The sequence below is a fragment of the Fringilla coelebs genome (assembly GCF_963513975.1).
Source record: "Fringilla coelebs genome assembly, chromosome: 3".
Taxonomy (NCBI): domain Eukaryota; kingdom Metazoa; phylum Chordata; class Aves; order Passeriformes; family Fringillidae; genus Fringilla; species Fringilla coelebs.
The window spans coordinates 99,787,529-99,814,526 of record NC_140030.1 but is presented as its reverse complement, the minus strand read 5'-3'; the positions used below and the strand labels follow the sequence as shown (position 1 = coordinate 99,814,526).

The 26,998-nt window shown below is 42.5% G+C and overlaps 1 protein-coding gene across 7 annotated transcripts in view; it reads left to right on the top strand.

The window, feature by feature from the left end:
- EHBP1 (EH domain binding protein 1) overlaps nucleotides 1–26,998 on the top strand; it is a 206,213-nt gene extending 179,215 nt beyond the window's left edge. For all 7 annotated transcript variants that reach the window (XM_084202227.1, XM_084202226.1, XM_084202225.1 and 4 more), the window contains 4 exons: nucleotides 17,825–17,924; nucleotides 19,042–19,115; nucleotides 25,729–25,843; nucleotides 26,023–26,998. In XM_084202227.1, coding sequence (XP_084058353.1) covers nucleotides 17,825–17,924; nucleotides 19,042–19,115; nucleotides 25,729–25,843; nucleotides 26,023–26,113 — 380 coding nt within the window. In that variant the 3' untranslated portion in view covers nucleotides 26,114–26,998. The remainder of the gene's footprint in view (nucleotides 1–17,824; nucleotides 17,925–19,041; nucleotides 19,116–25,728; nucleotides 25,844–26,022) is intronic.

Sequence of the window (26,998 nt, the reverse complement as noted above, 5' to 3'; positions counted from 1 at the left end):
GATTTTAGGAAGATTAGAGGACGGGATGCTTTAGACGTTGTCCGTTAATCATGAGATATGCACCATCTACAAAGTTTCACAAAGAAATGAGAATTTAAATAAAATTTACTTTGGTTATCTAGTTAGCATGAATTACAAGTTATCCAGTGATAAGACTATTTAATAAATGTATTCTTTTAATTGTTGATATGAGCAAAAGTACATGCTGGGGTGTAGTAGCAAGTGATATACCAGATTAACATTCTGAAAGGGACAATGCTTTTTTTCCCAGAAACCAGGCCTTTGTTGAACTATCCCAGGGTGCCACTAGAATTTTTTTTTAAAGGATTCAACTAAAACTTCAAATAGAATTGTTAGAGTTGGATCTTCAATTTCTCTCCTACCCATCTTCAAAGGGGTTTCTTTTTACTTTTTTTGTTTTGTTTTAATTTAAGAAAGATTACTTTTGGGGCTTAGTGTTTTGTTTTGGTTTTTTTTTTCATTTGTTCAGGTACAACTTTTTTTTTTCCCAGACATAAGGAAGGCTAAACAGTTTATACCTTCCTCCCCTCTGCTTCTGTGTTTTCTGCTTGATTTCTTCTTAGTTTAAAATTAGAGGATTTTTTTGATCCAAAGTCTACTGAGAGGCAATAGGTACTTGCAAACCTTTTTTCTGAATGTGCTTCACAAATTCTCATTTCTTATTTTTCTTGGAAGATCTATCATTGTCCTTTTAATTCTTGAAGCCAAAAAAATTATGTTTGTCACCTAAAACTAGTTACAGCAGCACCAGCAGCATCAAAACGCTTCTCTTCTAGGCTGAGATGGTTTTATTTTAAATAAATCCCTGGCTTTCAGTCCCTATTTACCAACTGTGGGGGAAACTGTTTACCTGTGCAGAGAAACAAAGGCCAGCTCTTAAACAGGAGACACTGACCTCCTTCTGATCAAGTCCCCTGACAAACAGATCCATAGTGTACGGAGCCCCTTGGGAAAATGCAAATGTCAGCAAATCACCTCTTTTAGCGGGGCGTGCAGGCTCCGGTCCAGTGTCACACCTCCCCTGGCATGCTGGAAAGGTGTGTCTGTGTGTCTGTGTGTGTGTGTGTGTCTGTGTGTGTGTGTGTGTGTCTGCGTGTGTTGGGCACCCCTCTGCCCAGCGAGAGGTAAGAACTCGAGACAAAAACAAAAAGAGGGGAAAAAACAGAGGAGAAAAGAAACAATTCTGGATATCCACAAGTTGGCTGATGTGACCCTGTGGCACCTACCAGTGTGCTGGCTGTGACCCAGGACGTGATACTCCAACAAGCTGAAAGAGATGGCTGTCTCCGCTTTCTTTCGGCCTCCCAAGACAGCTGCCTGGTAGGGACCAAATGGCAGGGAAGAAGAATATCTGCCTCACACCTGCTTTCTCCAAACTGCCTGCCACAATGCCACCGTGCCCACCAGGCTCCCCTGGGAGGCAATCCCGTCCCTGGCCCCCTCTCCATGGAATACCAGGACAGGATAGTTTAGATAGTTTTCTCTTCTTCAAAACATCATTAGGATTGAAAAAAATGAATCTCTTGCTTGCACATTTTGCATAAATACATGGTAAGTTATCAATTGATGTTCAAATAGCTTAATTGAGTTTGAGGGGGGAAAGGTCATTTAATTGGTCTATTGAAATGTTAACAGAAACAGATATGGCAAGGGATAGACTTTAATGGCTGCAGTGTGGCACTGATGTCTGCATTCACTTGCAAAATTGTTAATTAGGGCACTTTGGTAGTTCATTTGCTTTTGTATTGATGTGCTTAGTCCAACGAGAGAAATTGGGTTTGTATATGGTATTTACGTGGGGCAGCAGAGGTTCACCATGCAGTCGGGAATGAGGAAAATACAGCATAAATCAGAATTGGGTTATGATTCGTGACAGTGTCTTCATTGACATCCTGCTGGTTGCAGCAGTCATTTTCTAGTAGCTAGTGTATTTTTGCATGTGATTAAGGTTGATATGTTTGGTTTCTTTTTTATAAATCATTGTAGTTGTGTACTTTAATGATGCTATAATAATAATTTTTTTAAGTTAGGTATACAAAGCTTTTTAGGCTAGATAAGAACAAAATGCACAGCAAAACAAGGAATTACCTAGCTGTGTTTGGTATGCCCTAGAAGGAGGTGTTATCTCCTTAAATGCATACCAAAAGGATATATTCAGTTGCAATTCCTGGCCCACAGTCATCAGAGCCAGTGAAATTACAAAACCACTCCTTAGTTGTGCATTAGGTCCATCGAGCCTCTCTTACAGAACATAAACCTTTAAAGGATTGGCATTTTGTCTGTGGGAATGGCAAAATTGCATGGGGTGTCCACTAGCATTTTTTGAGGGTGGTAATTGCAGGGATTAATCCGGGTGCTGTTTCCTAATAGACTTTCTGGATGCAAAGCTTTATATTTGCATTGGCTGGAAGAAGGCTGTATTGAGTACAGTTCATAATAATACAATATACCCCAGGTACTCTGGATAAACAGAGGTGGCAAGAAAAAACGGGGGAAAAGCAAGTTGCTGTGAATCATCACTTTTTCACCAGGGATGCTGTTGTCATACCAGAACAAGCTGGGAGAGAAGAGGACATTTTGCAGCAAGTGATGTGCTGATTTTAACAGCTCCTAATGGAAAAGGGCTTTTTGTTCATTTTCCATATATTGTACTTTCACATTTGGGTGTAGTTTCTGTCGCTCGCTTCAGCCTTCGGGGCTTTGCTCTGTAGTTTTCGATGGGGCATTTATTTAAACTCCAGGCATTCCTGTAGCCAGAGTGGACATCGGCTTCATTCACTCATATGTATTTGGGAAAGTACTTACATGAAGATCACAAATATGCACAGCACAGCTATCTAGTTCTGCAAGTTTAATCCCAGCCCCAGAAAGTTTCATTGTGGCCCTATGCAAATGTATTTACATAGGAATGGGTCTTGGGTCCTTTAAAGAAGGCAACGAAGTTGGAAGACTGGGGCCAACAAATAAATGAAAGTTTCTCTAAATCCATTGGATAATAGAGGCAGTGTTAAGGCTAACCACAGTGTTGAACTAAACAGAGGGATTACTCCTGGGTTTTGCATCAGTTGTTTTCTGCCGGGTGGCCTCACTTGTCAAAAAAAAAAAAAAAGAAGAAGAAGAAGAAGAAAAAAAAAAAGTTGAACAGGCAAACATTCACATGGCACATTGAGAAAAGAAGTATGCTTAATTCCATCAAAGCTCAGAAATCAGTCATTAATTTATTCTAACCTCCAATTGTTGGTCATTTGTGAAACATCTGGCCTTTAAGTCATAAGAACCTAAACATAAATACAATGTGGGTTCTCCTGAGGATGGAAGCTGGGTGTAGTGGGGGTGCCGTGTCAGTGTATGTACATGAGCATGAGTGCACATATGTGTGTGTATTGCAGAGCCTGCAACTGCCACTTCATTTTAGAGATTTTGAAACATATTAAAATGAATCCTTCAGTTAATTTACTCTAAAAATTAGATTATTGTTCATTTGCATCTTGGAAAAGTTCTGCCATTCAAAAGAGTCTCTTCATGGTGGGTTAACAGTTAGATATTTTGCAATCTTGCAGCTTGCTAGTCAGAAGTAGTTTCTAATGAAGTTGAAATTTGAGATAGAAAATAAATAAAAGCTTTCAGGAAAGACATACCCTATTTTCCATATGGCTAAGTAATTGTTATGATATTTGTTTTAAAGCTGGACTTAGACACTCCTGACTGCCCTCTAATTTGATATGGCTGGTCCCGGCGATTCTTCTGGAGGAAACTTTCGTAGTAGAATGCAGTGAAGGAGATAAATAATTTTGCAGCTATAAGCACATGGCAAAGTATAGAAAATAATTCAGTCGCCCTTACTGTTGTGCAGATAACAGTCTCCAGGTTATTTGCCTCTGCTGGGAGTTGGAACCCAAGTGAAAAGGTTTAAATATTTAAATGTTTAAATGGAGACTTAAAATAAAGGTAGCATCTTGGAGCTGACAAAATTCTGCCTTTTGTTAAGAATTAAACTGCTATTTAATTCTAAGGGTTAGGGTGTTATTTTTATTTGGGGAGGGATTATAGTTCCTCACATAGCTCAAATGTAGCAACATCTCCTGTGATGAAATTTCTTGTTTTACACACAAGTGAAATGAGAGGCATAGAGTGAAATTAGATTATAAATATGACAGAAAAATTTAGATCTGTCAATCCACATGTGAATCTCAGAGCTTTCTGTTTTCAGGCAGTTACCTTCTTGTACTTCTTTTTTGTTTGTTTTTTAAAGACCTCTTTGGCCTGACCATTTGCTTTTACTGCTCAGCAGAGGCTGCCTGCAGCTCTCAGGCTGTTTTGACAGTAGAGATAATGATGCTGTCCAAATGCATAACAAAAAGAAAGAATTTTGAAGGTTTTCTATAAAGCAGCTCTTTCCTTCAATATTTTTCCTTTCCCCCTTGCTAAGTAAAGATACCTTGAGTCTGCACTCCATTGTGAAATTTACTGTATTCCAAACCTAGATCCATTGTATCTCCTTCCAAGCTGGGTTTTATTCTTTCCTACCAAAAGGATATCTGTGATTTGGCAGCGTGGCACACGTTATATTTAAAGAAAAAAAATCCAGTGGGTAAATTAGGGGTGACTTGATGTATTTTTAGCCTTGTCCCTGCCACAGCATGGCTGGAATTTGGTGATGTGGATGGGAAGCATGTGGGAACCCATGGGCACTCACATGTTGCACAGCGCGTGCACGAGCACGTGTGTATGCCCGACCCACCAACACAATACGTAAAAGTCACGTTTCAACTTTGTTAAAGCACTCATTTCCAAGGCACTGATGTCCAAAGTATTGGTAGGAGAGTGAAGATGAGAGGGGAAAAAAAATCTCTTTAAACAGCTTGTGAAATGTAATGTTTGAAATGGTTCTTTGAGAACGTGCAGATTATGGCTTGTGTAGTGACTCTTCCCAGCTCTCTGGGAAATGAGCTGTTGACATTCTTTTGGGTCATCATCCGAGATAGGAGGGCAACCACAAGGATTTAGCAGATAAATTCATCCAAAAAGACCTTTATCCATTTCATTGCAACTTGGAAACGTTCATGTCGCATAGCAGCATTAATGTAGCCCTTTTAGCCCTTCAAAGTGAGCCTTATGTTTAAAAAAAAATTTAAAAATGACCAGAGTAATAACTTCTATAGGTCTTCTAAGAGGTAATTCGTTATTTACATAATTCTGGAGCATAAACCCATCTTTCCTTCAAGAGGCTCTGAAATAGAATTGAGGCTGTTATACAGAGTCTCTTTTGAATTCTAATCAACTGGATCTGTCTCAAATTCATTTCTAGTTTATTGTAAACAGTGGAATATAAATTAATTTCTTCTTATCTTGTCTTTTGAAGAAAACTAGGAGCATGTTTAAAAGGTTTTTATTTTTGAATGCAGCTCAGACTTTATTTTATTTGGTAATTTTGGGGGCTTTGGGGGTTTTTTAACTTTATAAACCAGGTGTCGGGCAGGATGGGCTTTGACAGCCAGATGACAATTACGCATTAGCATAGGTGATTATGAAATAAATAGGAAAAAAAATTACTTTTTTTTTTTACTTGAACTCAAATGATACTATATAGGCTGAATGTGAGGCAAGGTTCCCACAATGCACTGTGAAAACCTAGGCTAACAACCACCCCGCTGCGTTGAAAACCCCAAAAAAAGACAAAAGCACAATGAAATAGAAAGCTTACCACCGGTAGCTTTCAAAACGACAAACTAGGCAAACTATACATCTCCACCACTCCAATTTTGTCAGAATGCTAATGAGCTTGCTCTGATCTTTACTCGGCTTCCCGTGTTTTCTACATCTTCAAGGACCACATGGCGCTAGCAAAATAAAGACAACTAAATGAGAATTTCGAATGCTTTTTGTGTTGGGACCTGGTGCCTTTCAGTTGACGCACTCGTTGAATATTCTCAACTTAAAAGCGTACAACAGGGGGCTGGGTATGAACTTTTTAGCAGGGGGAAATTTGTACAAAAGTAAATGAGTGTGATGAGGAAAATATGAGAAAAATTTCTGATTAATTTCCGCTCTATAATATCAATGACACCTTCAGCCCCTCTCATACTCCTCTAACAAGAGATGCTGATAAAAGATGAATGATTCTGTGTTGTTCACAGTGAATGTTTAGTGGTTTTTTAATAGCAGCATTCTACATAAAAGACACCAGGAAGTACTCCGCATTAGCAGTTGAGATCACTAGTTAATAGGATGATGTCTTTTAGCTTTTGTCACAAGATTATTAGAAAGGATGGGTTTCTGTTCTCATCCCGACATACTTTAGAGTGCTTGTTGAGCACAAGTGCTAAAATATAGGTTTCTTGGTATTGTTTCACATGCAAAGTAAAAGCCCATTAAATGCACCACCTTTTACTTTTTTTTTTTACCAGGTGATTTTTGTCATTGATCTCTTATTTGCCCCCTTTAGCTGTATTAATCACTTGGAGTGGTCTGCTTCTCAATGGGGGCTTGATGATGTATATGTGTATAGATTAACTATCAAAAAATAAATCCCTTATATGCTCTGCCCCTTCACAACCCTGATTATTGAGCTGTATTTACCAGCCTGTATTATTCCATCTTGAATGCTCCTTACTGGAGTCACCCAGTCTGCAAGAGAAATCCACGCTAGAGCTAGGAGGAGGCATCCTATTCCCTAAGCCAAATTTCATCTTTCAAAAACAATTGAATTCACAATTCTCTTTGGGATTCCCAAAAGCAGATGCAGATTTGTATTCACCAGTGTCAGGGCTTGGGGAGGAAAATGATGAATGTTCAGTTTTGCCTAAGAGATGAATTTAAAAATTGGTTTTGTTACCTCTTCAAGCTTGCAAGCAGACAGTATGAAAAATATCTGTGCATGTACATAAGGAGGAAAATTAAAAATCATGGTCTTTTAATATATTTCATATCTTGCCTAAATGAGGAAGAACAAATCAGTAACACCGTAAATTTTTTAGCAGTGTTTTGGCCTTGCTTTCCTGCACTACTGTTGTGCTTGGGTCAGCATGATTAATCTCAGGTGAGCCGAGAACTTGCCAAAACCAGAGACAGTAATGAGTTGACCAAATGTGTTGTGAAAGACAGAGGTACCCATCCCAAAGCAGAGCAAGGATAGTGTCACAACAGCCTTCCTGGCAAGATAGAAAATGTAAAAGTGTCACTGAAAGCAACATTTTTATTGCTTAACTTTTTGCATTTAGCATAAGAAGTGAGTGAAAGCATTTGAAGGAAATTCTAGGTACGTGAATGCTGCATATGTGATACTGGTCTGGGTCCCTGCTGGTGCTGGTTTGTGAACCTTCTCTACTGGAAGTACCTAACAACTAGGAGGCTGGAAGGATATTACTGATAGCAGTTTGTGTTGGGTGGAAGGAAACGTTTTTGACACAAGCAAAAGATTTTTACTCTAATGTGATAACAGTTCACAAAACTATGCCTTGGTAGTTACTGCTTGTTTTGAAAGCAAAGGGATATTCTAAAGCATTTGTTGCAATGTGTCTCTCTCCATTGTGTAGAAACGTGAACTTGCTGCCAGGGTTGTGGTAATGGGAGCTTTGACAGCTACCAAAACCCCGGGTGAAAGAAGTGCAATGACACCATGATCGAGGTCTTGTTCACAATATGGTAACTGTGCCTCTCTGTTGCATCCAAGTGTGACTTGGGTGACCTGGTGCCTGCAGAGCTCTGTGGAGATGCCTGCAAAGACACACAGTGCAAAGTCATTGATGAGAGTTTGTTAATGCAAATAAACTGGCACACCAGTGAGCTGATTTTCTCTCAGGATTCTTCAGGGCCCAGATCACAACACATACACAAATTTCTGCCCAAGTATGCCATTTATAGTAGCCAGAATTATGCATTTTATGAGTGATTGAGAACATCTTGAGGTTTATCAGCCTCTCTCCAGTTTCCCTTCTGTCATGTTGCTTCCACAATCTCTTATTGGCAAACTCATTCCAAAATCCATCGGTCTCTTTCCATTAACATTTCCTGCAAAACAGCCTTGCCTTTGGTAAAGGAAGACCGTCTGGCCATACTTTTCCAATCACCCACTGTTTCTACAGCTGAGAAGCTTCCACAAAACAAACCTCAGAGTTTATCTCTAATTTGCCCCATCTCTTCAGTCTTAGGTCTGTGCATTGGTAGGCAAAAGTTCACAGGAGGTGGCCTTTCCAAGACCAAACGTGGGCAGCGTGCGTGTTCAGCCTTCCCAGGCCAAATTCATCAAGTCCTTAGAGCGGCTCAGCAGCAGCAGTGACCATACTTTTTTTTTTCTCCAAATAACACAGAATCCCATTGGCTGGAGGGACTGAGTGATAAGTCAACCTCCTCTCCATGCACTTCCCTGGCTTTTGTAGCCTCATCATTGCCTTCAAAGAACCTGTCAACAGGTTGAAGCCAGCTTGAAGAAGAGAGTCCAAGTAGAGCACTGCCCGCATAGCAGGAGACTACTCTGGGAGAGCCCTAGGCACTATGAATAGGCTTGCAAGCCTTCCAAAAGTCTTACAAGACCCAGCAGACACTTGCTTCTTTTAACTGATTTCCATCTTTCTTTGTGGTGTTGCAGTATAAATGCTCTTTCATGTGGTAGGCATAGTGTTTGGCTTTGTGCCTGGAGTTAGCTTTCTCTACAATCAGTGTCTGCTGCAAAGCGAAGGCGAGGAGAAAGGCCCCTTGGTCACCCCGAGGCTCCTGCAGTGCCACTGCAGTCTGCAGAGACCAGTGTTGTTTTTTCTTGGGTTTCTCCCATTTACCACCAAAAACACCTTTTCTGTCAAAACTGGAAGCTGTGGGGCCTAGGGACACTTCAGCCTAGCTGAGCTCACCCAGTTAGCCCTGGGAAGGTTTGGATCCCAGAAGTACAAACCTGCCAACTCCCAGTAAGAGTACACATTTTCATTAACACAGATACAAGGTCACTTTGGTTGCCAACATCATCTTACTTCAGGCAGTTGCTTGGGTTAAATTGCACCCTGTCCATCCAAGTAACTTTATAATGTCCACTACCCTTTTCCAGCTCCAGGAGAATATGTTCTGAAGAAAGTAAGGCAACATTTAGTAAAAATGAAATAATATGCTACTTAGTAGACCACACTCCAATGACCTTAGGTAAATGGCCTTTCACTTCAGTATCTTACCCAGCTATCACTTGCCACATAAACAGGTAGTAAACTGTTCTAAGGAGTAGTTACGAGCTGTACAGAAGTTACTATCTCTCATGACAAAACCTCCAACTCTACTTGTAAATCTGCATGTGAAATTATTCACCTGCCATACCATCATCCCTCTCTTGCTGGATTTCCAAGCATAATCTACCTTTTTTATAAGTTTCAAAAGTTTGAATGTATCAGTTCATAGTGCATGTTTTCCTGTGCTGAAATTTCTTATGAAATTGTGCTTTGTGAGAAAATTTGGGTGCCTAGAGTACCAGAGGGTGATAAAGAACAACTGTTGGTTTTACTCAGTGCTAGGATTCCCTACAGGCACTTGTCCTTAAGGCAGCACTTTCTTACAGGAATCCAGGTGTTTCAGTGCAATCTCACCTCTTGTTGCCTGAATTTTGGGGTACAGAGTTTCTTGGTCTGGATAGATGGTCCCATACTGAAAATATATTCATAATCTTTATCCAGTCCAGGCTTTCTGTTCTGGTTGGTTTTCTGTATTTTCTACTGGCCTCTGTGTTGACTCGTCATGTAGAGAAAATCAGTGGTCTTGCAGGTTTTATCTTCCACAATTTGTCTTTTTGTGGAAGTTTCAGTCCTGTGGTAATTTTAGGCTGCTGATTGTAGGCCACAAATGTTTGTCTTCCTGTGAGTCAGTGCCACTGCAGGTAAATAAATCCCTGCACGTGCCGCGATGTGGTCAGAACCCCAACCTTCTGTTTACAGGGCTCTCAAAATTTTAAATAGCCTCTCTGATTTTTTTATGTTTCAGAAACCAAAGAAGTTATAAGTCTCCTGCTTGATATTGAACTAATTTGATGTGTGCTTGTGATAAAGGCATTTCCTTGGTGGCAGCTCCATTTCATTAGGGTTACAGTATTTTGGGGGCTGAAATAGTCAGACAATGCCCTGCAATGTTGCTCTGCCTGGCAGATTCTTGGCAGTTGATTCCTACCTTTATGAGACTCCATTGTGTGGACATCAATGTCTCCTTCTCAGCTGCTCTCAGACAGCAAGTTACTGGCCATGAATTTGCCTTTCTAATGTTCTTAGGCATTTTCCCATCCAGCTCAGACTCAAAAACTTGTGCTAGACTTTCATCTGCTAGCTACCACTTCTGAAGTGTCATCTAAACAGCAGTTCCACCTGCTTATCTGCTGCTGGCTCTTCTTGTTCATTTTCAGGGTTTTTTAATAGCTGAGGAGATTCTTCTGCTCTGAAAGGAGGAAATATTCTGGGAGATAGCCAGGCATGGTAATCTCAAATGGGAGGCCTAAAGCTCAAGGTGGAGCAGCCCATCCACTCATGCTGTGGGGTGTCTGTTGCAGGTTCTGTTTTTACACTTGGAAAAAATATTTTATCCAAAATTCTGTGGTTTTCCACCAAAGGTAGCCCTCTGAAAGCAAAGGAGGGTGATTTTTCAAAAAAATGTGTCTCTTTTGGGATGCAGAGTTTCACTCAGTGAAAAATTGTTGGCCACTCGTCATTTAAAAATTCTCACTGTAGCTTTCAGTTGTGTCAGAGGCATTTTGCAGTAGGTCTCATGTAACTCTCCTTTACAAAAAATATCTGTTGTAGGTATAGGCTTTTCTGCTTAAGTGTTTGTTGAATTCGGTAACTCACATTAAAAACAAGAGCTCATCTGTGCATAAGCTGTTCACAGTGAGCAAGATGAGAAGACTGTTAAAATCAGTGGGAAGTCTGCTGCTTGCTTGGAAGCGTTTGAGACCTTCCACCAGCCTTTGTTAGCAGTGTGAGGTTGGTGAGCAAAAACACCCGGCGCTGTTTCTCGTCCCTTCCTGTGTTCCCTTTCAGTAAAACTGTAATGGCCACAGCAGATCAGCCCCACAGTCTGGTCCAGAACACTCCACTCTAGAGGGACAGGTGTGGGTAGAACCTCAGGCAGGGGCAAGAATCTCTGCAGGGGCCTGTCAGAGGCTAACCTGGCCCCAGGGAACATTTAATTTAACCTCTAAAAATTAAAGGTTAGCATGTGTCCTAAAGCAGGAGGATCCAGTTCCTACCTCCCATGGTTTTTTGTTTGTTTATTTGAATATTTATTGCTACAGCTTTGCCTTTCCATATTCAACATCCAGCCTGGTTTTAATTCTTGCTGAGCTCTTAGTTTCAACATTGCCTCGTGGCGACGAGTTCTACCGGTAAATGATGAGGCTTTGAGGAAAGATCATTCTTTTTATCGGTTTTAAACACACCACCTTCAATTTCAGTGAATTTCCCCAGGTTCATATGAGACAAGATGAGACACATCCTAGAACTATTCTTTCTTTGCCATTCATGTTCTCCTTCAGGTAAACAAGCCAATCTGTCCACTTGCTCCTAATACAGAAACTTGTAAAAACTCGTCCCTATGATTGGGCAAATGTAACTTTTTTTTTTTTAAGCAGACAAATAAAGACAGTGGGGTATGTTTTCAAAAGACCTTCCTGTTAAATTTGTGGAATTCACTGGCATTTGAACAGCTCTCAGTAGTCACCAGGCTTCTGTCAACTACAAAATAGCCCAGAAAGAGGAGCAGAGCAAAGTCGGCCAGTTTTTGTTGTTATTTGCCCCGCTCCAGTTCCCATGCACTGGCATTCTCCTGCTGGCCTCTTCACCCAAGTGTGTTGAGTGAAGAAAGCTTCTTCTATTCTATTTTAAAACTGTGTGTAAACATCAGCAAATGGATGAAGAATGGACTCTGTCTTAAGTAGGTTGTTTTTCATGTAGTTCTGTTGAGGTAAATGGGGAGACATGGGAAGGGTTCTGTGTTTAACCATGACACCATGGCACACACACTACACACAGTGCAAATAAAATTTAAAAACAATTACTGCTTAAGACAGCATACAGAGTGATTTCTGTAAACCTGTTATTTCTTGCCAGACTGAATGGGCTGGTTTGGGATGCTGATGTAAACCCTTTATTATTTATCCTCTACAGGTTGTAATTCATTTTTGCACAACAGCTAAATACATTTACATTTAAGGATTTTTTAAAAAAATATTATTCTATTCTCTTACCTTGACAGATTTATGATGGTATAAAGTGTAGAGGAGTTACTGTATTCATACATTTATACTGTAAACTAATCTTGTCCCTGCATGTTGTTGCTTTTTCTTCCTTTTAAGTGGTATTCTCAGTGTTTTGTAGCACTTTCTTCTCTGTTTTCTTTGCAATATACAAGTTTACTATGTTAATCCATATTGGGTTTATCTAATGCCTAGCTGCCCTAATGGCTTAAAAATAATGGGTGTAATGGTACCTAGATACACTGGTAGCTGGCTGAGTTTGAAAGTACTTTCAGCAGGAAAAGAAAAAAGAATTGTTCTTTCAAATTGATTCAGAGAAGACATTTGTCAAGATGCTTCTTATTTAAATAATTTAAGATATCATTAGCTTACAGTGTAAACAAAAATCCATTTGTAAATCCAGAAGAATATGATGGAGGATGTGTTTGTAAAAGACTGCCAGGAAGCTGTACAACATTAAAATAAGCTAGTTGCTTATATTGTTCTCAGAAAATGGTAGTGTTTGTTACTGTGCTTCTTGAGTATTGTAGAAGAAAATTGACTCAAGTTTATTTCATATAACTATCAGAAATATGTGTGATGAGCCACAGGAGAAGGGAAAGGGATTTGGGGTTGCGGTTTGTTTAGATTTTTTTTTTCTTGGCTATCATTAAAATTCTCACCCTCAGTACTTTGGCTATCACTAAAATTTGTTCCAGTAAGGGACAAAATTACCAAACTTTATGCTGCAGCCTCTATTGAATCCTGAGCAGGAGCTATTACAGCTTGGAATCACAACTCAGAAGCCAGTAGGAGCTTCTCATATCAGAGGGCAGAATTTAATGTCTTGTGCTATTTGAGGCTTGGTGTTGGGCTCATTCCTAATCATTGAGGAGGGTTCTGGTAGATGTCAAGTGAAGAGAAGAGTAGAGCACGCATCCTTCACCACTCAAGCCAGACAATGAAATTAGAAAATGGCACTGGGAGTTGATGTGAGAGAATTCCCTTGGATTCCTAGAGGAAGAATAAAACAAGAATGAATTAATTAAAAAAAAAAAAAAGAAAGGAAAAAAAAGAAAAGTGGGGGGGGGGGGGGGGGGGGGTAGGAGGCAGAAAGGAAGAGGAGAAAAAGGAAATAAATGAGAGAAACCCTGCCAGAAGCCTCCTCAGGTTAAAGTCAGACATTAAAAACTGTATTGACTTTTCACATAAAGGCGTGTGTACTCACTGTTTCATCTGAGTTTCTGGTGCTGCATTTTTCAAATCTCTTACCGAGCAGTTTGCATGCATATGATGTTTGCAGCACTACCCGCTCTTATTTGAAGACTGTTTTCAGAAGTCATTATTGAACTATAGGATAAAAAGGTATAAGCATAATTACGTGTTAAAGAGAATAAATATGTTCTGCTAGATAGTTAACCAGATGAGGTTAAACAAGATAAGATGAATTCTGGTCTTTTTAGAAAACTGGCAGTCTTCATTTTAAGCTACAATGTAAAGTGCTTTATCCTGAGATTAGGTATTGTGGTAGAAGCTAAAACTGCCTTTTTCCCCTAACCGTGCCAGAATACAACCTCCTTTTCTTTCTGCGCTAACAAGACTGCTTTACCACCACAGCCCACTCTAAGTAATTAAATCAATCCTTTGTACTTACCGTATTCTCCTCTAGTGACGGTACTAGATCTGATTATATGCTTCATGCATATTCAAAGTACAGCACTGACAGCTCTTTAATGAGCTCTTACTTAATCAGTACGAACAATGTTCATCTTGTTCTTTTTTTCCTCATACATTAGAGCTAGGAACAGTTGGGGAAAAAATGAAACATCCAGCATTCATTTGAAAAATATATTGTACTTTGAAAAGTGTCTAAGCTGGAGAAGTTGCATTCTGCCCTTTAAAAGTCTGATGGACAAATTGGATTACTAGTATTGGATTAAATAACAAATGGTTAGAGGAGAAATGAGAAAAGCTCGCTGTGATCACAGGCTTTAATATTTTTTGTTACTTATAAAGCTGAAGGGGTCTTTAACCAGTTATTAAAGTCAGGATTAATTTGTAATGGTCCAACTTACTAGCTTTAAAAGGGTTTTGTTGTTGTTGTTTATAAAAAACAATAGTGTAATGCATGTATTATGGAAAAAATTTAAGTTTAAGATCTGTGGGCTATTTATAGATTTTCAGCATCTTGTACTGGCTTAGATAAGGGGTTTGCATGTGTGGGATCGATTTGTTCTCCAGCGTGGGTTTTTTTGCTTCATTTAAATAATCTGTACAGTTTGTTGGGGTTTTTTTCCCCACGAACAACACAGATACTTTTCCCAATTTAAATTTTCAAGCATTTGTAGCAAGTCAATTAAATGCTTGTTTTACACTTAGAAAGTGGAAACAACAACCACCCCAGCAGCAGCTTGAGTTTTACAGCGTGAAACCGTGTTGAAGAAAGGCTTTTTCTAAATTTTTTATTTAGAAATTGTAAATGTGAGTTTAGCTTGCAGTATTGCTGCAGTAGGAACACTCAGTTTTTCTTTGTTGAAAGTGTTTCATGTGCATCCTTTCACCAAGTAAAAAAAATGAAGTAATGCTCTAATGCTAGTGTATTTGCCGAAGTTATTTAAATTTCTTATATATGGGAGTTCATCTTTATTTTGCTTGCCTGGGAAGAATTTGTTTCAGCTCTGTGCACAAGAATTTAAAAGCCGACAGTCAACAAATAAAATATCAGCATCGACTACTATTAATATTGCACACATGTGTCATTTCACTGATCAAAAAGGCCTTCGCTGGGGTAAAATTGGCCTTTTTCCAAATTGCAAGCTTTTTCTCAGCTTTTTCTTTTTTGCTCTTTCTTCTTTTGTTGCTGCCCGGGGATTTGTGCCTATCGCAGCCGATATCACATGACCGGTGTCAGGGCATCACATGGGTCCAAAGCGAATACAAAAACAGATTTAAAATTCTGTAAAAACAATCAAGACTTTGTTAATTCACTTCTAAACCAGCCCATTCGATGGATATTGCATGTGCTTTGGTGTCAGCACAGATATATTAAAACAGGCACCTGTGCAGATATGGCACGACAGCTCCAAGCTTTACCCAGATCTTTTCTCATTATATGTTGCAACTAACGGTGTTTAGGAGGAATGCATTGATAGAAAGAAGATTATATCTGAAGTCTGTGTTCTTAACCTGAAAGTGCATGGTACGAAAGTCAACTAAGATCCACCATTGAGCCAAACACTTCGGAGACATTTGTCTCTCCCATTTCTTTTTCGAGCCTTGCAAAATTAAATACAGCTAGGGCTTGTATTTATTTCTAATCATTCAGCCAGACATCCCAGTCCACCCAAAAACTAACAAATTGATTGAAATGTTACTGTAGCCATGGATGTCTGGTTGTGAGAACTTTGCCACATGGCTAGTAAAAAAATCTCATGCGTTACAGAATAGACTGGTCATTTTGCAAGAGGAAAAAAAAAAGCTAAAAAATCCCCTTATTCTTGACCTCACCCCTGAATAAGTTTCAATTACTTGGTGCATTTCAACAAAAGACTGGTAATACTGATTATTGTCTACTTCCAAAAGCAGACCCTGTTAGATGGAGCAGTACAGCAGCAAGGCCTTTGATCTGTAACTTAGCAGCAAAGTGTGCTGAACTGCTGAATATTATTGTAAATGCCGTGGTGTGATATTTTATGCACAAAACCACCCGAAGTGGAGATATTGAGGGAGAGCGTTTCTACATGTCAGATTTCTTCTTTCATTCCTCCATTGCCCCAGGAGCTGGGCCCTGCTGCTTTTGCTTGGAAAAGCACTGTGTGTTCATCCATGCTTTGGGATGCTTCACCCTTCCTGTCTCACTGCTAGCAAATTGTGGCCCTAAATGCACCATTCCAGGAAATTTCATTGACCAGGCACTTCCCAGGAAGATAAGTGGATATGGTTGGATGTCTCCTATCGGAAAGCAGAGTATGCCAAGTGTAACCTTTTCTTACTGTGGGGGTTCCACCCCAAGCTGACCCACTTCCCTGTTCATCCTCTTTTCCTGCCCTTGTGTGGATGCCTCATGGCCATGGCAGAGGGAATCAAAGAGTTTGGAGAAGGCTGGAAAACTTCCCTTGCAGGCAGGAGGCTCACAGCCTGGTGAGGGTGAGATTCTCCATGTAGGTGTGGGCTTGCACACTGTTGTGGCATTGGGGTGTGAACATGCACGTGGCAAGCATCTGGAACACTCCCATCCAGAAACTGAATGCTTTGGTTTCGGGCAAACCAATGGTTTTCTGGTGTCTTTCCAGCTCCAGGTGCTAGAAAAGGCTTCTCTAGGGATTCTGAGGTTTAAGGCCATTAGGGATCCTATGGTATAAGTTAATAAGGTAGCATCCCCAAGTGTGCAGCACTTTGCATGAGAGATTTCAAACCCCTTTACAAACACCAAAGAATTAACTTGTAGCACCCTGACAGGATCTGTACAGGTGGTTATTCACATACTGTGCACGAGGTGCTTAAACTCAGACATCTACCCACACTCTCCCAATGAAGCACTATCAAAGCTGGGAAACAAACTCACATGACCAAGCTCATGCTCCTTTGTCTTTATTCAAAGTTTATTCCTAGATTCATTTTAGCCCTATGAAATGTGTAAGATTCATAATTCAATGAGGACGAAATAACCTTTGCTCTTCACCTCAGCATGAGGAATGAGAATGGCAGGTTTCCACTCAGAGGAAGCCTCCACAAAGGACTTCCTCTGAGTCCCTGAGCTCAGAGAAGGTGGAATTTGGCTGAGCAGCCCTGCTACATGGAAAGCACAGCCAGGAGCCTTCTGGACACTCATCTGCCTTTTGCTCATGGTGCAGGGGTGCTGACACAGTTTTAGAGAATCTGGTAGAGCTTAGCACTGCCTGCAGGTAGGCTATGAAGAGTCCTGATCCTGATCCTGATCCTGATCCTGATCCTGATCCTGCCTGAGATGGATGGGGGCTAGGGAAAGGCGTGCTAGTCCATGCTTACACAGGGGACCCTTGGGTGCCTGGATCCCAGGATGATATGTATTTGTGAAGATGCTCCCTTTGGTTGCAGGTTGAGGAGAGGAGCAGCTCTTTCCAGCTCATCTGGAAGAGTGGCCATGAGCACAGAAGCTGAGCAGGTGCCCACACCTTAGCCAAGAGTTCAGGATTAGCATCTCCTCTGCAGCTACTTTGATCCCTGCCACATCATCCTGGCTGTGCTGAGTTTGCATGGGTGGAGTGATCTTGCCTCCGAGGATTGTTTTTGTGTTTGGTGATGACCAGACATCTTTTAGCAGTAAGGGTTGTTCGCTGGAATCATTGCAATTGTATTGTTCATTTGGGAGAATTTTAAATACACAGTCCTTTTAAAAGGTATTTATTTAGGGTCAGCATGATAAAGAACACTACAATGTATCCTGGAGGATGGTTGCTTTCAAAGATTTATTTATAAACCAGGCAGGACTTAGCAGTCATATATTTTTGCCATTTGAGAATATGCATTGTCATGCTCAGTGATACTGGCAACTGATACTCCAAAACCTGAAGTGAAAATATGTACATCAATTTGTGAAATGCCACAGAAGTAATGAAGTTTTCTTGATTGCAGGAAGAAACACAGAAGAAGAAGAAGCTATGATGCAGGAGTGGTTCATGCTGGTTAATAAGAAGAATGCTTTAATAAGACGAATGAACCAGCTTTCTCTTCTGTAAGTACAGATGAACATATGTATTTACAAAAACATGATTTACTCTTCAGATAAAAGCAAAACTTTTTTTACTCTCTTCCCATTAGGCTTCAAAAAAAACCCCTCAAAAGTGAGTAGTGTGGATGTGTTACACATCAAGTAACTTGTTTTTCTCATATATCAGACCTGAAAATGAGAAGCACGCAGTGACACAAGATTAGCCAGAGCTGTGAAAAAAATATTAAAGAAATATTAAGCACTGTTACATTTTCAAAAGCCCAACAGTAGAATAAAACTGCATTTTAGAAATGCACAGATAGATTTGGATTGTGCCTCAGATGAGACAGGTGAAGTGTACAGAGAGAAGAGCCAAATTTGAGTCACTACCTGCTTTGTAGAAAGTCCTCAGTCCCATCTCTGCTGGAGGGGTGTCAGTAAATCAGTCACAGTGCAGTGATACCACTGACACTGCAAAGTAAGGACAAGTGAACCTTTTCTCACTGGCAGTGTTGAGGAAGGGAGAAGGTGCTGCTCGTTTGTAGAGACATTCTGCCCCGAGTGCTTCTCTTCCAGCTTCTTTCACTTTGATATGTCTTTCCGTAATGCCACCTAGTGTAGATGCCTGAATACTTCCCTGGGAAGAGCCTCTGCTCACCTATCTCCTGCTGGGTCTGAACTTGACAAAGGATTTTACCTGCAAAATACTAAGCTTTCTAATCCCTTGTCTAATTTTTATTGTTGATTAGGACAGAACGTATGCAGAGTAATACTTCCAGTGTCACATTATCTTGGTGAATAGGTTGATGCTGAAATTTGCTCATTAGATCTAGGGGAATATTTTATACTTTGGACATTCCATAACAGCTGTTCCAGAGATGAATATGAAATAATTGCATCCTGTAGCGCAGTGGAGTTAAACTGACAGAATTAAAGCCAACCTTACGTGAAATGAAAAGGCCCTGTTACTGAATAGGCCACCTGAACCAGATTTTAAGTTTGTGTATCATTTGTTTGGAGTAGCTTAAAGTTAAAGAGAAAAGTCAGTTGTGAGTCCTAAAATCAATGTAAGTTAAAGGTGCTTTTAAGTGTTTAATGATTTAGTAATTAACATATTGATGAACATTTGCAACTTGCCTAGGGAAAAAGAACATGACCTAGAAAGGCGCTACGAGCTGCTGAACCGGGAGCTAAGAGCAATGCTGGCTATTGAAGGTAAGAGCAGTGCTGGGGGCTGAGGGGGGAAAGCTCTCACTGCCACACAGGTTTGGCACCTGGGAGTGCCAAACGTGGAGGCTTCTCTGGAGCCCACTGGTAATGCTGAGATTTACATCACTTCACGTGATAGCACACGGCAAGTGTGCTGAGGCTGCAATCCCAGTATTAAATTCTCTTCAGAATTAAAAAAAAAAAAAATTAAAAAATAACCGAGATACGGACAAAGAAGTATGGTCTTGTTGCAATAAACTTTGAGAACAAAATGTCGAGGAGGTAGAGCATGTGTCTGGGGTTTACAGGTTTTTGTTCCAGTAGTGCTTTCTTGGTTTTCCTGTGGCATCGTGCTGCTTTTGGTGCCACAGAAGAAGGAAGGGGTGACCCACAGAAGAGGGCCTCTTCCTTTTAATGTTTCAGACCTGTTCTACAACAGTAACTCACTCAGGGGAAAAAAGTCTCGTTGGTTTTGGTGGTAAAACACTAAGTTTGTCAAGCAAATATTTCATCACGAGCACCAGCAGGATTAGTGCGATCCTTTGCGCAGAGTTTCTCCCTTCCCTGTGACTCTCCCCAGTTTAGTCACCTCACCTGAATGGAGGTAACACTCAGGGGAAGATTGACACGGGATAAATGAAACAATTGCACCCTTTCCATAGGGCTTTCCAGTGAATGGTACAATAATCCTTGGGATGATTCATAATAAAAAATAAATATCCAGATAGCTTAAACCATTGCTTGCATTATTTTCTTATTTAAATATCTTAAGTGTTTTCTAATGCTGCACCACTTATACCTCTCAGTCACAACTGCTGCCTTACAGTTCAAAGATGTTTGCTTTAAAGTTAATCCTTTGGGCTCTGTAAAATGGACCTTTTGTCTAATCAATGCAAATTGATTTTGCTATTCTGTATTGACCTCTCACCCCTTTGACTGTCCATGGTAATTTCTTTCTTCACCTGATAAGGTACCTGATCCATAATAAATCAATTCTAATTAGTTTGGAGACTTCACTGGGAGCATAAGTTTGTTGGAAAAAAGCAGCAGGTTTCAGGTAGCTTCTTCCTATCTCTCCATCTGTAGTTATATTTTTTGCATAAGACTGTCTTCACTATATTCTTGGATAATCCTGGGTCATAAATATATACATTGCTTTCTGCAGAGACAGGCCAGATTAATTTGGAATTGTACTGATGAGATATTTAAAAAGTAAAATAATCTAAAACTAGAGAGGAGCTAAGAGATCCTGGATTTAAACCTAAACTTTCAGTGTTTAATTGCCTCATATATGTATACTGCCTTTGAATGTCTAGCAGCTTCTGCCATTTACGCATTGTCTGGAACAAAAATAGTTTTATAGTTTCTTTTTGTAAATTCAGACAGGTATGCCCAAACTCCAGAAAATATCTTTTTTTCCTCTCTCTCTTGTGGGTTTTTTTTTTTTTGGTTTTTTTTGGAGGGTTTTTTTTGGTTTTTTGTTTGTTTGTTTTTTTGTTGTTGTTGTTGTTGTTTTAATTAATATGCTACTGATGACATGGCAAACGGAGGTTTAGGAAGCAGACTTAAGTGCTGGAGAATTTTGGTTATTTTGGGGATTTTTTATTTATGCAACGAAGTCCTCATTTAGCATTTTTAGCTCTCAATAAGATTATTGGTCTTCTAGAACTTTTAACAGTTACCTGCTTTTACCCAAAAACCATATTAAAGGAGAAACTCTTCCCGGAAAACACCTGTGAAAACTCAAAATACACATTCGTGACATCTCGCCTCTCAATGGGTGCATCGGTGTTTTCTGTATTCAGAAGATGCAAAGATGCAGATTTTGGGAAGCCCTGCTAAAACCTCACCATTTCCAGTGTGATTTCTCTGGAGAAGCCGGGGCTGCCCGGACAGCCCAGCACTGTCGGCTCCGAGGCCATTTAGCCGATTGCTAATGAGTGCGTGGGCTCCCTGAAAGAGTTGAAAAGACAGATCTCACTTCTACCGGCACCACTTCCAAAACCGAACTATATGGGCAGGAAAAAAAATACATATATGTATATACACACACATATGTATATGTAACAGGATGGGAGCGGTTTGTTTGTCCAAAAGAAAGACAGAACGCACCAACCCAAACTGGAACTTAAAAAAGAAAAAGTCTTTGAAAGGTGGTAATTACTGTTTTGGTAAATTGCTCTAACTCTTCCACGCGTGACTATGCTGTTTAAAAATCTGTCAACCAATTTACTTAGCCGGTTGATGACAGGGAAAAAAAGGAGAGACCGGGGCTTTTCGGAAGGTGGGAGCCTGCTGATGGCAGATAAAGGCGGTTCTGCCGTGCCGGCGGGGGCAGCGTGCGGGCAGCGCTGCGGCCGGGGGTGCTGCCCGTTAGCATGTTCAGTGATGTGGAGACAGCCGCTCCTTCCCGGCCGCTCGTCTGCAGCCACCGGGAGCTGAATGGCCTCTTGGAGGGTTTCGGCACTTCACGAGGAGCACATGAATGACCCAGGGTGGTAAAAAAAAAGGCATACTCCCCCCCTCCCCCACGGAGCCGTAGAGATAAGAAAGGGAGAGTTAAGGCGCTGCCTGCTTCCAGCTAGAAAGTGTTCCTCTTGGACTGTTCCGACCGAGAAAGGCCGGAAACCCCTCACTAAGAGGCCAAAGAAAGCGCAGGTAAACGGGGTCCGTTTTCACCTCTGCACCTCCCCGCGCGTCCTGCCGGCTCTTTGGAGCCAGCTGCTCCCGTGCCCGAGGTGCTGCGTTTCAGAGCCTGGTTTCGCTGCAGCTGCAGCCGAGTACCGGGATGCCTCACTTCCAGCTACCTTGCCTCTCACTCCTTTCTTTTATTTTTTTTTTCAGTCGAGTTTTAATGCCTCCTTAGAAAAGATAAGTTCATTTTTGCACACCTTGGGGTGGTGTGTTCATTTTCTGCCCAAGAAATGGATCTTCATTCGGATTTTGTACATCTTGATTTATTCTTGGCTTATAGTTTGAAGTGGGTGCTCTTCTAAAAGGATTTATGCATAGGTTCACTATTTTTGTAGTTATGGTTTATATGATAAGCTTTTTATATTTAAAATCAATATGTAATCCTGTGGAGGAGCTTATCCTCTAAAACCCCATTTGTAAATCTATTTTAGCTTTGTTACACCGCGCAGCCACAGTATTCCATAGATTGATTAGGTTCAGCAGCAGAATCCTATCAAATGGCCTGCTCTGATGATGATGCAAACTCTTTCAGGATTGCTAGTTGACTGGAACTAAAGATAAGACCTGACTGCAATCCCCCAATGTGCTCTTTACAAAACTAGTGTTAATTTTCATCAAAGTGCCAGGCTTATTTATAATAGTGGCAAGGTTGAAGGTTTTACTACAAGAACTTTCGACCATTTCTATTAAAGCATTTCTATGGGAACTGGACGTCTGTTTGCCCAAAGTAATTATCAGTTTAAGCAGTGGGGGGAAAAAAAAGACAATATGAAGTCAATGAAGATGAATAATTAAACATTTCTACTTCAATGTGAATTTAGCAAACTCTGTCATTTTAAACTGCCTGTCGCGAGTGGTGGCACGGGGGTTTTAGCTTTCAACACTTTTAGCTCATATACAGCCTCAGAGCTTAATCCTATTTTTGTCCAGACTGTAGCTTTTATAACAGTATTATTCTGAAATCTTCAAATTAATCACAGCCCATATTGTAGCTTCCCAGAGCTGCAGTCAGCCCGGGTAACTATATGTGACAGGTGTTATAGGTAATCCTGGCTTAAAAGGCACAACAGGTAGGAATCAAACTTGAACACAGTTGCTTTTTTAAACATAGGGATGCTTCCCAAAACTGCTGCCCAGCAGTATTTTGTTGGATAAAACAAAATTGCAAGGTAGTCACCTATAAAATGTTATTTAAATACTTAGAGTCAGTTACCCTTTTAACCAATTGCTGCTTGACTCTTTATTTATTTTGGAGGGAGGAAAGGCAGACTCCTTTCCTAGAAATGGAAGTAAAATTGCAAGGGAATAGCTCTGCCAGGAGTTTTTCCCAAGGCGTATTTCAAACATTTATAATAAGCAAATGCAGAAAAAAAAAATGAAAAAAAACCCAAACAAATACACAGTTCTGCTCCATAAAATCCTAATAGGACATTATTTACTTCACAGGGCTATAAGATGAAGCAACATAACCTGTAGCACTTAGGAAGGGACTTAACAGGGAAAAATAGTGAGGGACTGAGCAAAACATTTACTGAAATATTCTGCCTCGTTTGGTCTTTCAAAAGCTAAAGTTGCTGCTACAACTGGAGAACAAGGGATGAACAAACAAACAAACAAAAAGCTTTAAAAATAAGAAGTGAAAACCATCAAAATTGAAAAATAAAAATAAAGTCCAGGTAGAGACGATGGATTTCAAATCCCTTTTCATCCAGAGCTTCATGTGCCCAGATGTGCTGGGGGAGCCCGAGTCCCAGCACAATTCCCAGCTGAAGCCAGGGAAAAGTTAACCTGAAAGTTGGGAACCATGTCTGGGGAGAAGCAAGCACCCCTGAAACCCTCTGCCACGTCTCTTTCTTTCCTTTTCTGTCTGGCTTGCTGCCGCGGCCCTTTTCAGGGCCTTTTCAGTGTTGTCATGCTGAGATCTCATTGCGTGTGAGGGGCTTTATTTGTGGGGCAAACGCTGCGGTTTGGGGAAGTTCTGACTCGCAGAGTGGCAGAGCAGTGTTTTAAATGGGCTCGAGTGAAGGAGCTTTGCCCAAAAGGAGCAGAAGCAGCGGTGCAAATCTGAGGCTGCTCCAAGAAGTAGCACCTAAAAGGCTGCTACCCAAATTAAAGCAGCTTTGTGGCCGGAAAAAATGGCTTGGATTACCAGTAATTTTAGCTGCTAACTCCACTTCTAATCTGTGTACACCTGAAAAAATTATTCCCTTAGCAACGGTGGAGGGGAAAGGGCACATTAAAAAAAAAAAAAAAAGAAAAGAAAATGAGAAAGGAAGAGAACAAGAAAAAGGAGAAAAATGAGAAAAATGAAAACTCGCAGGAAGTTTGGGCAGTGCCCTGCCAGGCCGGTGCTGCGGGAAGGGCTCCGGTGCCACCGCGCCGGCCCCGCCGCTGCCTGCGGGACGCGGCCGTGGCGCTGGCTGCCGGCGGTGCCTGCCCACGCGTGTGCCGTGGGTTCCCCCGCGTGCTGCTTCTCCCGGGGCTCGCTCGTGGGCCCGTGTGCCCGGGCAGTCGGCGAGGAGGGCGCGATAAAAGCGGTTACACATTCCTGCCTTTCTGCCTCTCTTCCAACCTTCATTGCATGATGATGCATCTAATTTTTAATTTGTAAATACAAGGCTGAATTCCCTCTAGCACCACTTGCTTTCATAAAGCTTCTGAGCAGTTTGCTGTCTTGAATAAATTTGGCTTTGGAGGGGGGTCAGGGGGATTTGAACCACCGCATTCTTGCGGGGTTTGTGAAGATTCACATGGTAACCGGTGGGGAGCATTGTTCGGCTTATCTGAATAAGCACCAGCCATGTGAGTTTTAACATGATCGCCCAGGGCAATGGAGAGCACGGGTGGGTGGGGGAGAAAGCCAAAAGGACTGCACCCTCTCTCCCTTCGCCTTCGGGAAGCGCGGCCGGGGAGGAGGAGGACACCGCCGGGCCGGTGGCGATGGCTTCTCCCGGTGGTTGGGTTTTTTTTTTTTGGAGCTGGTGTCCTCTTTCCCTCCCGCTCCTCAATTGTCCTGCTATCTCCCTCATAATCTACTGCTCCTGCTTTTCATTGTTTACCTTCTTAATGAGGGAGGCGGGGAAGGCTGGGGCTTGACTGACAGCGACAAGCCCTCACGGTCTGGCTGGAGCGCCCGAGGCTGCGGGCGGCCCCGGGGGGCTGCGCCGGGCCGGGCCGGGCCGGGCCGCGGCCAGAGGAATCCCTTTGGGAATATCGCTGCTGCCCACCCGCCGCTGGCTGCAGCACCGCGGCTGGAGGGGCCCCGCCGTATTCTGTAGCAAGTGTATTTTTACTTCAAAGTGGGAAATGCTAATTAAGCGATACCTGCCTTTAAAGTTACTGAGGAGCATATGGTGCGCAGTGTGAGATTCCTCCAGTCGCTGAGAGCGGGCGAGGAGTGCGCAGAGAGGAGCGGGGCTGCGGGAAGCGGGCATTCCTCCGGGAGGCAAACCCGGCAGTGGCCATGCCCGCCGCGGACACAGGCGTGGGGAAAAACAAAACAAAACAAATTTGACACTAAAAATTAAAAAAGAAAATAAAAAAGGAAAGGAAAGGAAATAAACCCCCACCCAAACGACCCCAAAATCACTGCTCAGATCCCCCAAGCCAGGGAGGGCGAAACGCCGCCGGGCTGCGCTTGTCCCCGCGGTAGCCGCTGGGGAGAGAGGCCCGGGCCGGGCTGTGCCAGGCTGCGTTGGGCTCCACCGGGCTGGGGCAGGCTGCATTGAACTGTACTGAGCCGGGCCGGGCCGAGCTGTGCCAGGCTGCGTTGGGCTGTACTGAGCCGGGCCGGGCCGGGCCGAGCTGTGCCAGGCTGCGTTGGGCCGTACCGGGCCGCAGCGGGCGCGGGTTCCGGCCGGGTGCGCCGTGCCGGGCGCTGGCCGCCGCCGCTCTCACCGCTGCTCTTGTTGTGCTTCTCCCGCAGACTGGCAGAAGACCGAGGCGCAGAAGAGGCGAGAGCAGCTCTTGCTGGACGAACTCGTTATTCTCGTTAACAAACGGGACGCGCTGGTCAGGGACCTGGACGCCCAGGAGAAGCAGTGAGTCGGGCAGAGGGGAAGGGGGTCCCCGCCGAGCCGCCACGGTCCCCACGGAAAGTTTGGTCCAAGTCCGCGGGCGCCGTGGCCGTGGGGGAGCTCGGCGCGGCCGCGGAGGGGAGCGGGGCCGGCGCCCATCCCGCGCAGCCCCTCACCGCGCCTCCCGCCGTCTCTTTCCGCAGGGCCGAGGAAGAGGACGAGCATTTGGAGAGGACCCTCGAGCAAAACAAAGGCAAGATGGCCAAGAAGGAAGAGAAGTGCGTTCTCCAGTGAGCGGCCTTCCCGCGGTGGCAGCGCGGCTTTCTTAACGTTTCTTAACGTTCTTAAAATGCCGACATGAGACTGGGAAAAAAAAAAGAAAAAGATGTTTTGAAAAAAAATTAAACTTTTTTCCATTTTCTTAGGCCAGATCTAGGCTGCGCCGGGCCCCACTCCGTTGTTTTTTTGTTTTCCATTCAAGCGAACTCGCGTTGTCCCATGATTTCCTTGTGGTCTCAGCTCTCCTTCCGAAAGCGTTGGAAATGGAATCGCCGAGACCCCTGGCGTGCGGGCGATGCCGGAGATGGGCGGAAGGAGGAGAAGAAATAGTCTGGTTTCTGGAGCTGGAGGAGGGCTGAGTTTTGAAATAAAAATGTTTTTGTCGTAATAGGATTAGAGAGGGGGATATAGGAAAAAAAAATCATTGGGAATGGTTTCATCTAGTCCTGCCATATGTAATACTTAATAAGCTACCTACATTTTATAGTTAGGTCAGATCCACCCCAGTTATTATTAAAAATGTGCTGTATTTACCAGTGGTTTATTACATCAGTTTTACATTTCCCCGGGAGTAGAGCCGAGCTGCTCTGGCTTACTCGGGGGGCTTCTCCCCCAGAGCTGGCACAAAACCCTGGGAGCGGCTGCGGGCGGAGTGGGGCAGCCCGGGGCAGAGACCGGCCCGGCCCAGGACAGCGCGACACTTCCCACCCGCGTCCTCCCGCGGACCGGACCGGACCGGACCGTGCCGCCCGCTCCGCATTATTTATTGCGCCCGGCCGCGTTCCCCACCGCACCCCGCCCCGTCCGTGTGCCCCCAAGCGTGTCCCGCGCTCGCATCGTCCCTTCGTGGAGCTCGTCTCGTTTATTTATTACAACACCGAGTCATATATAAAATTTTCA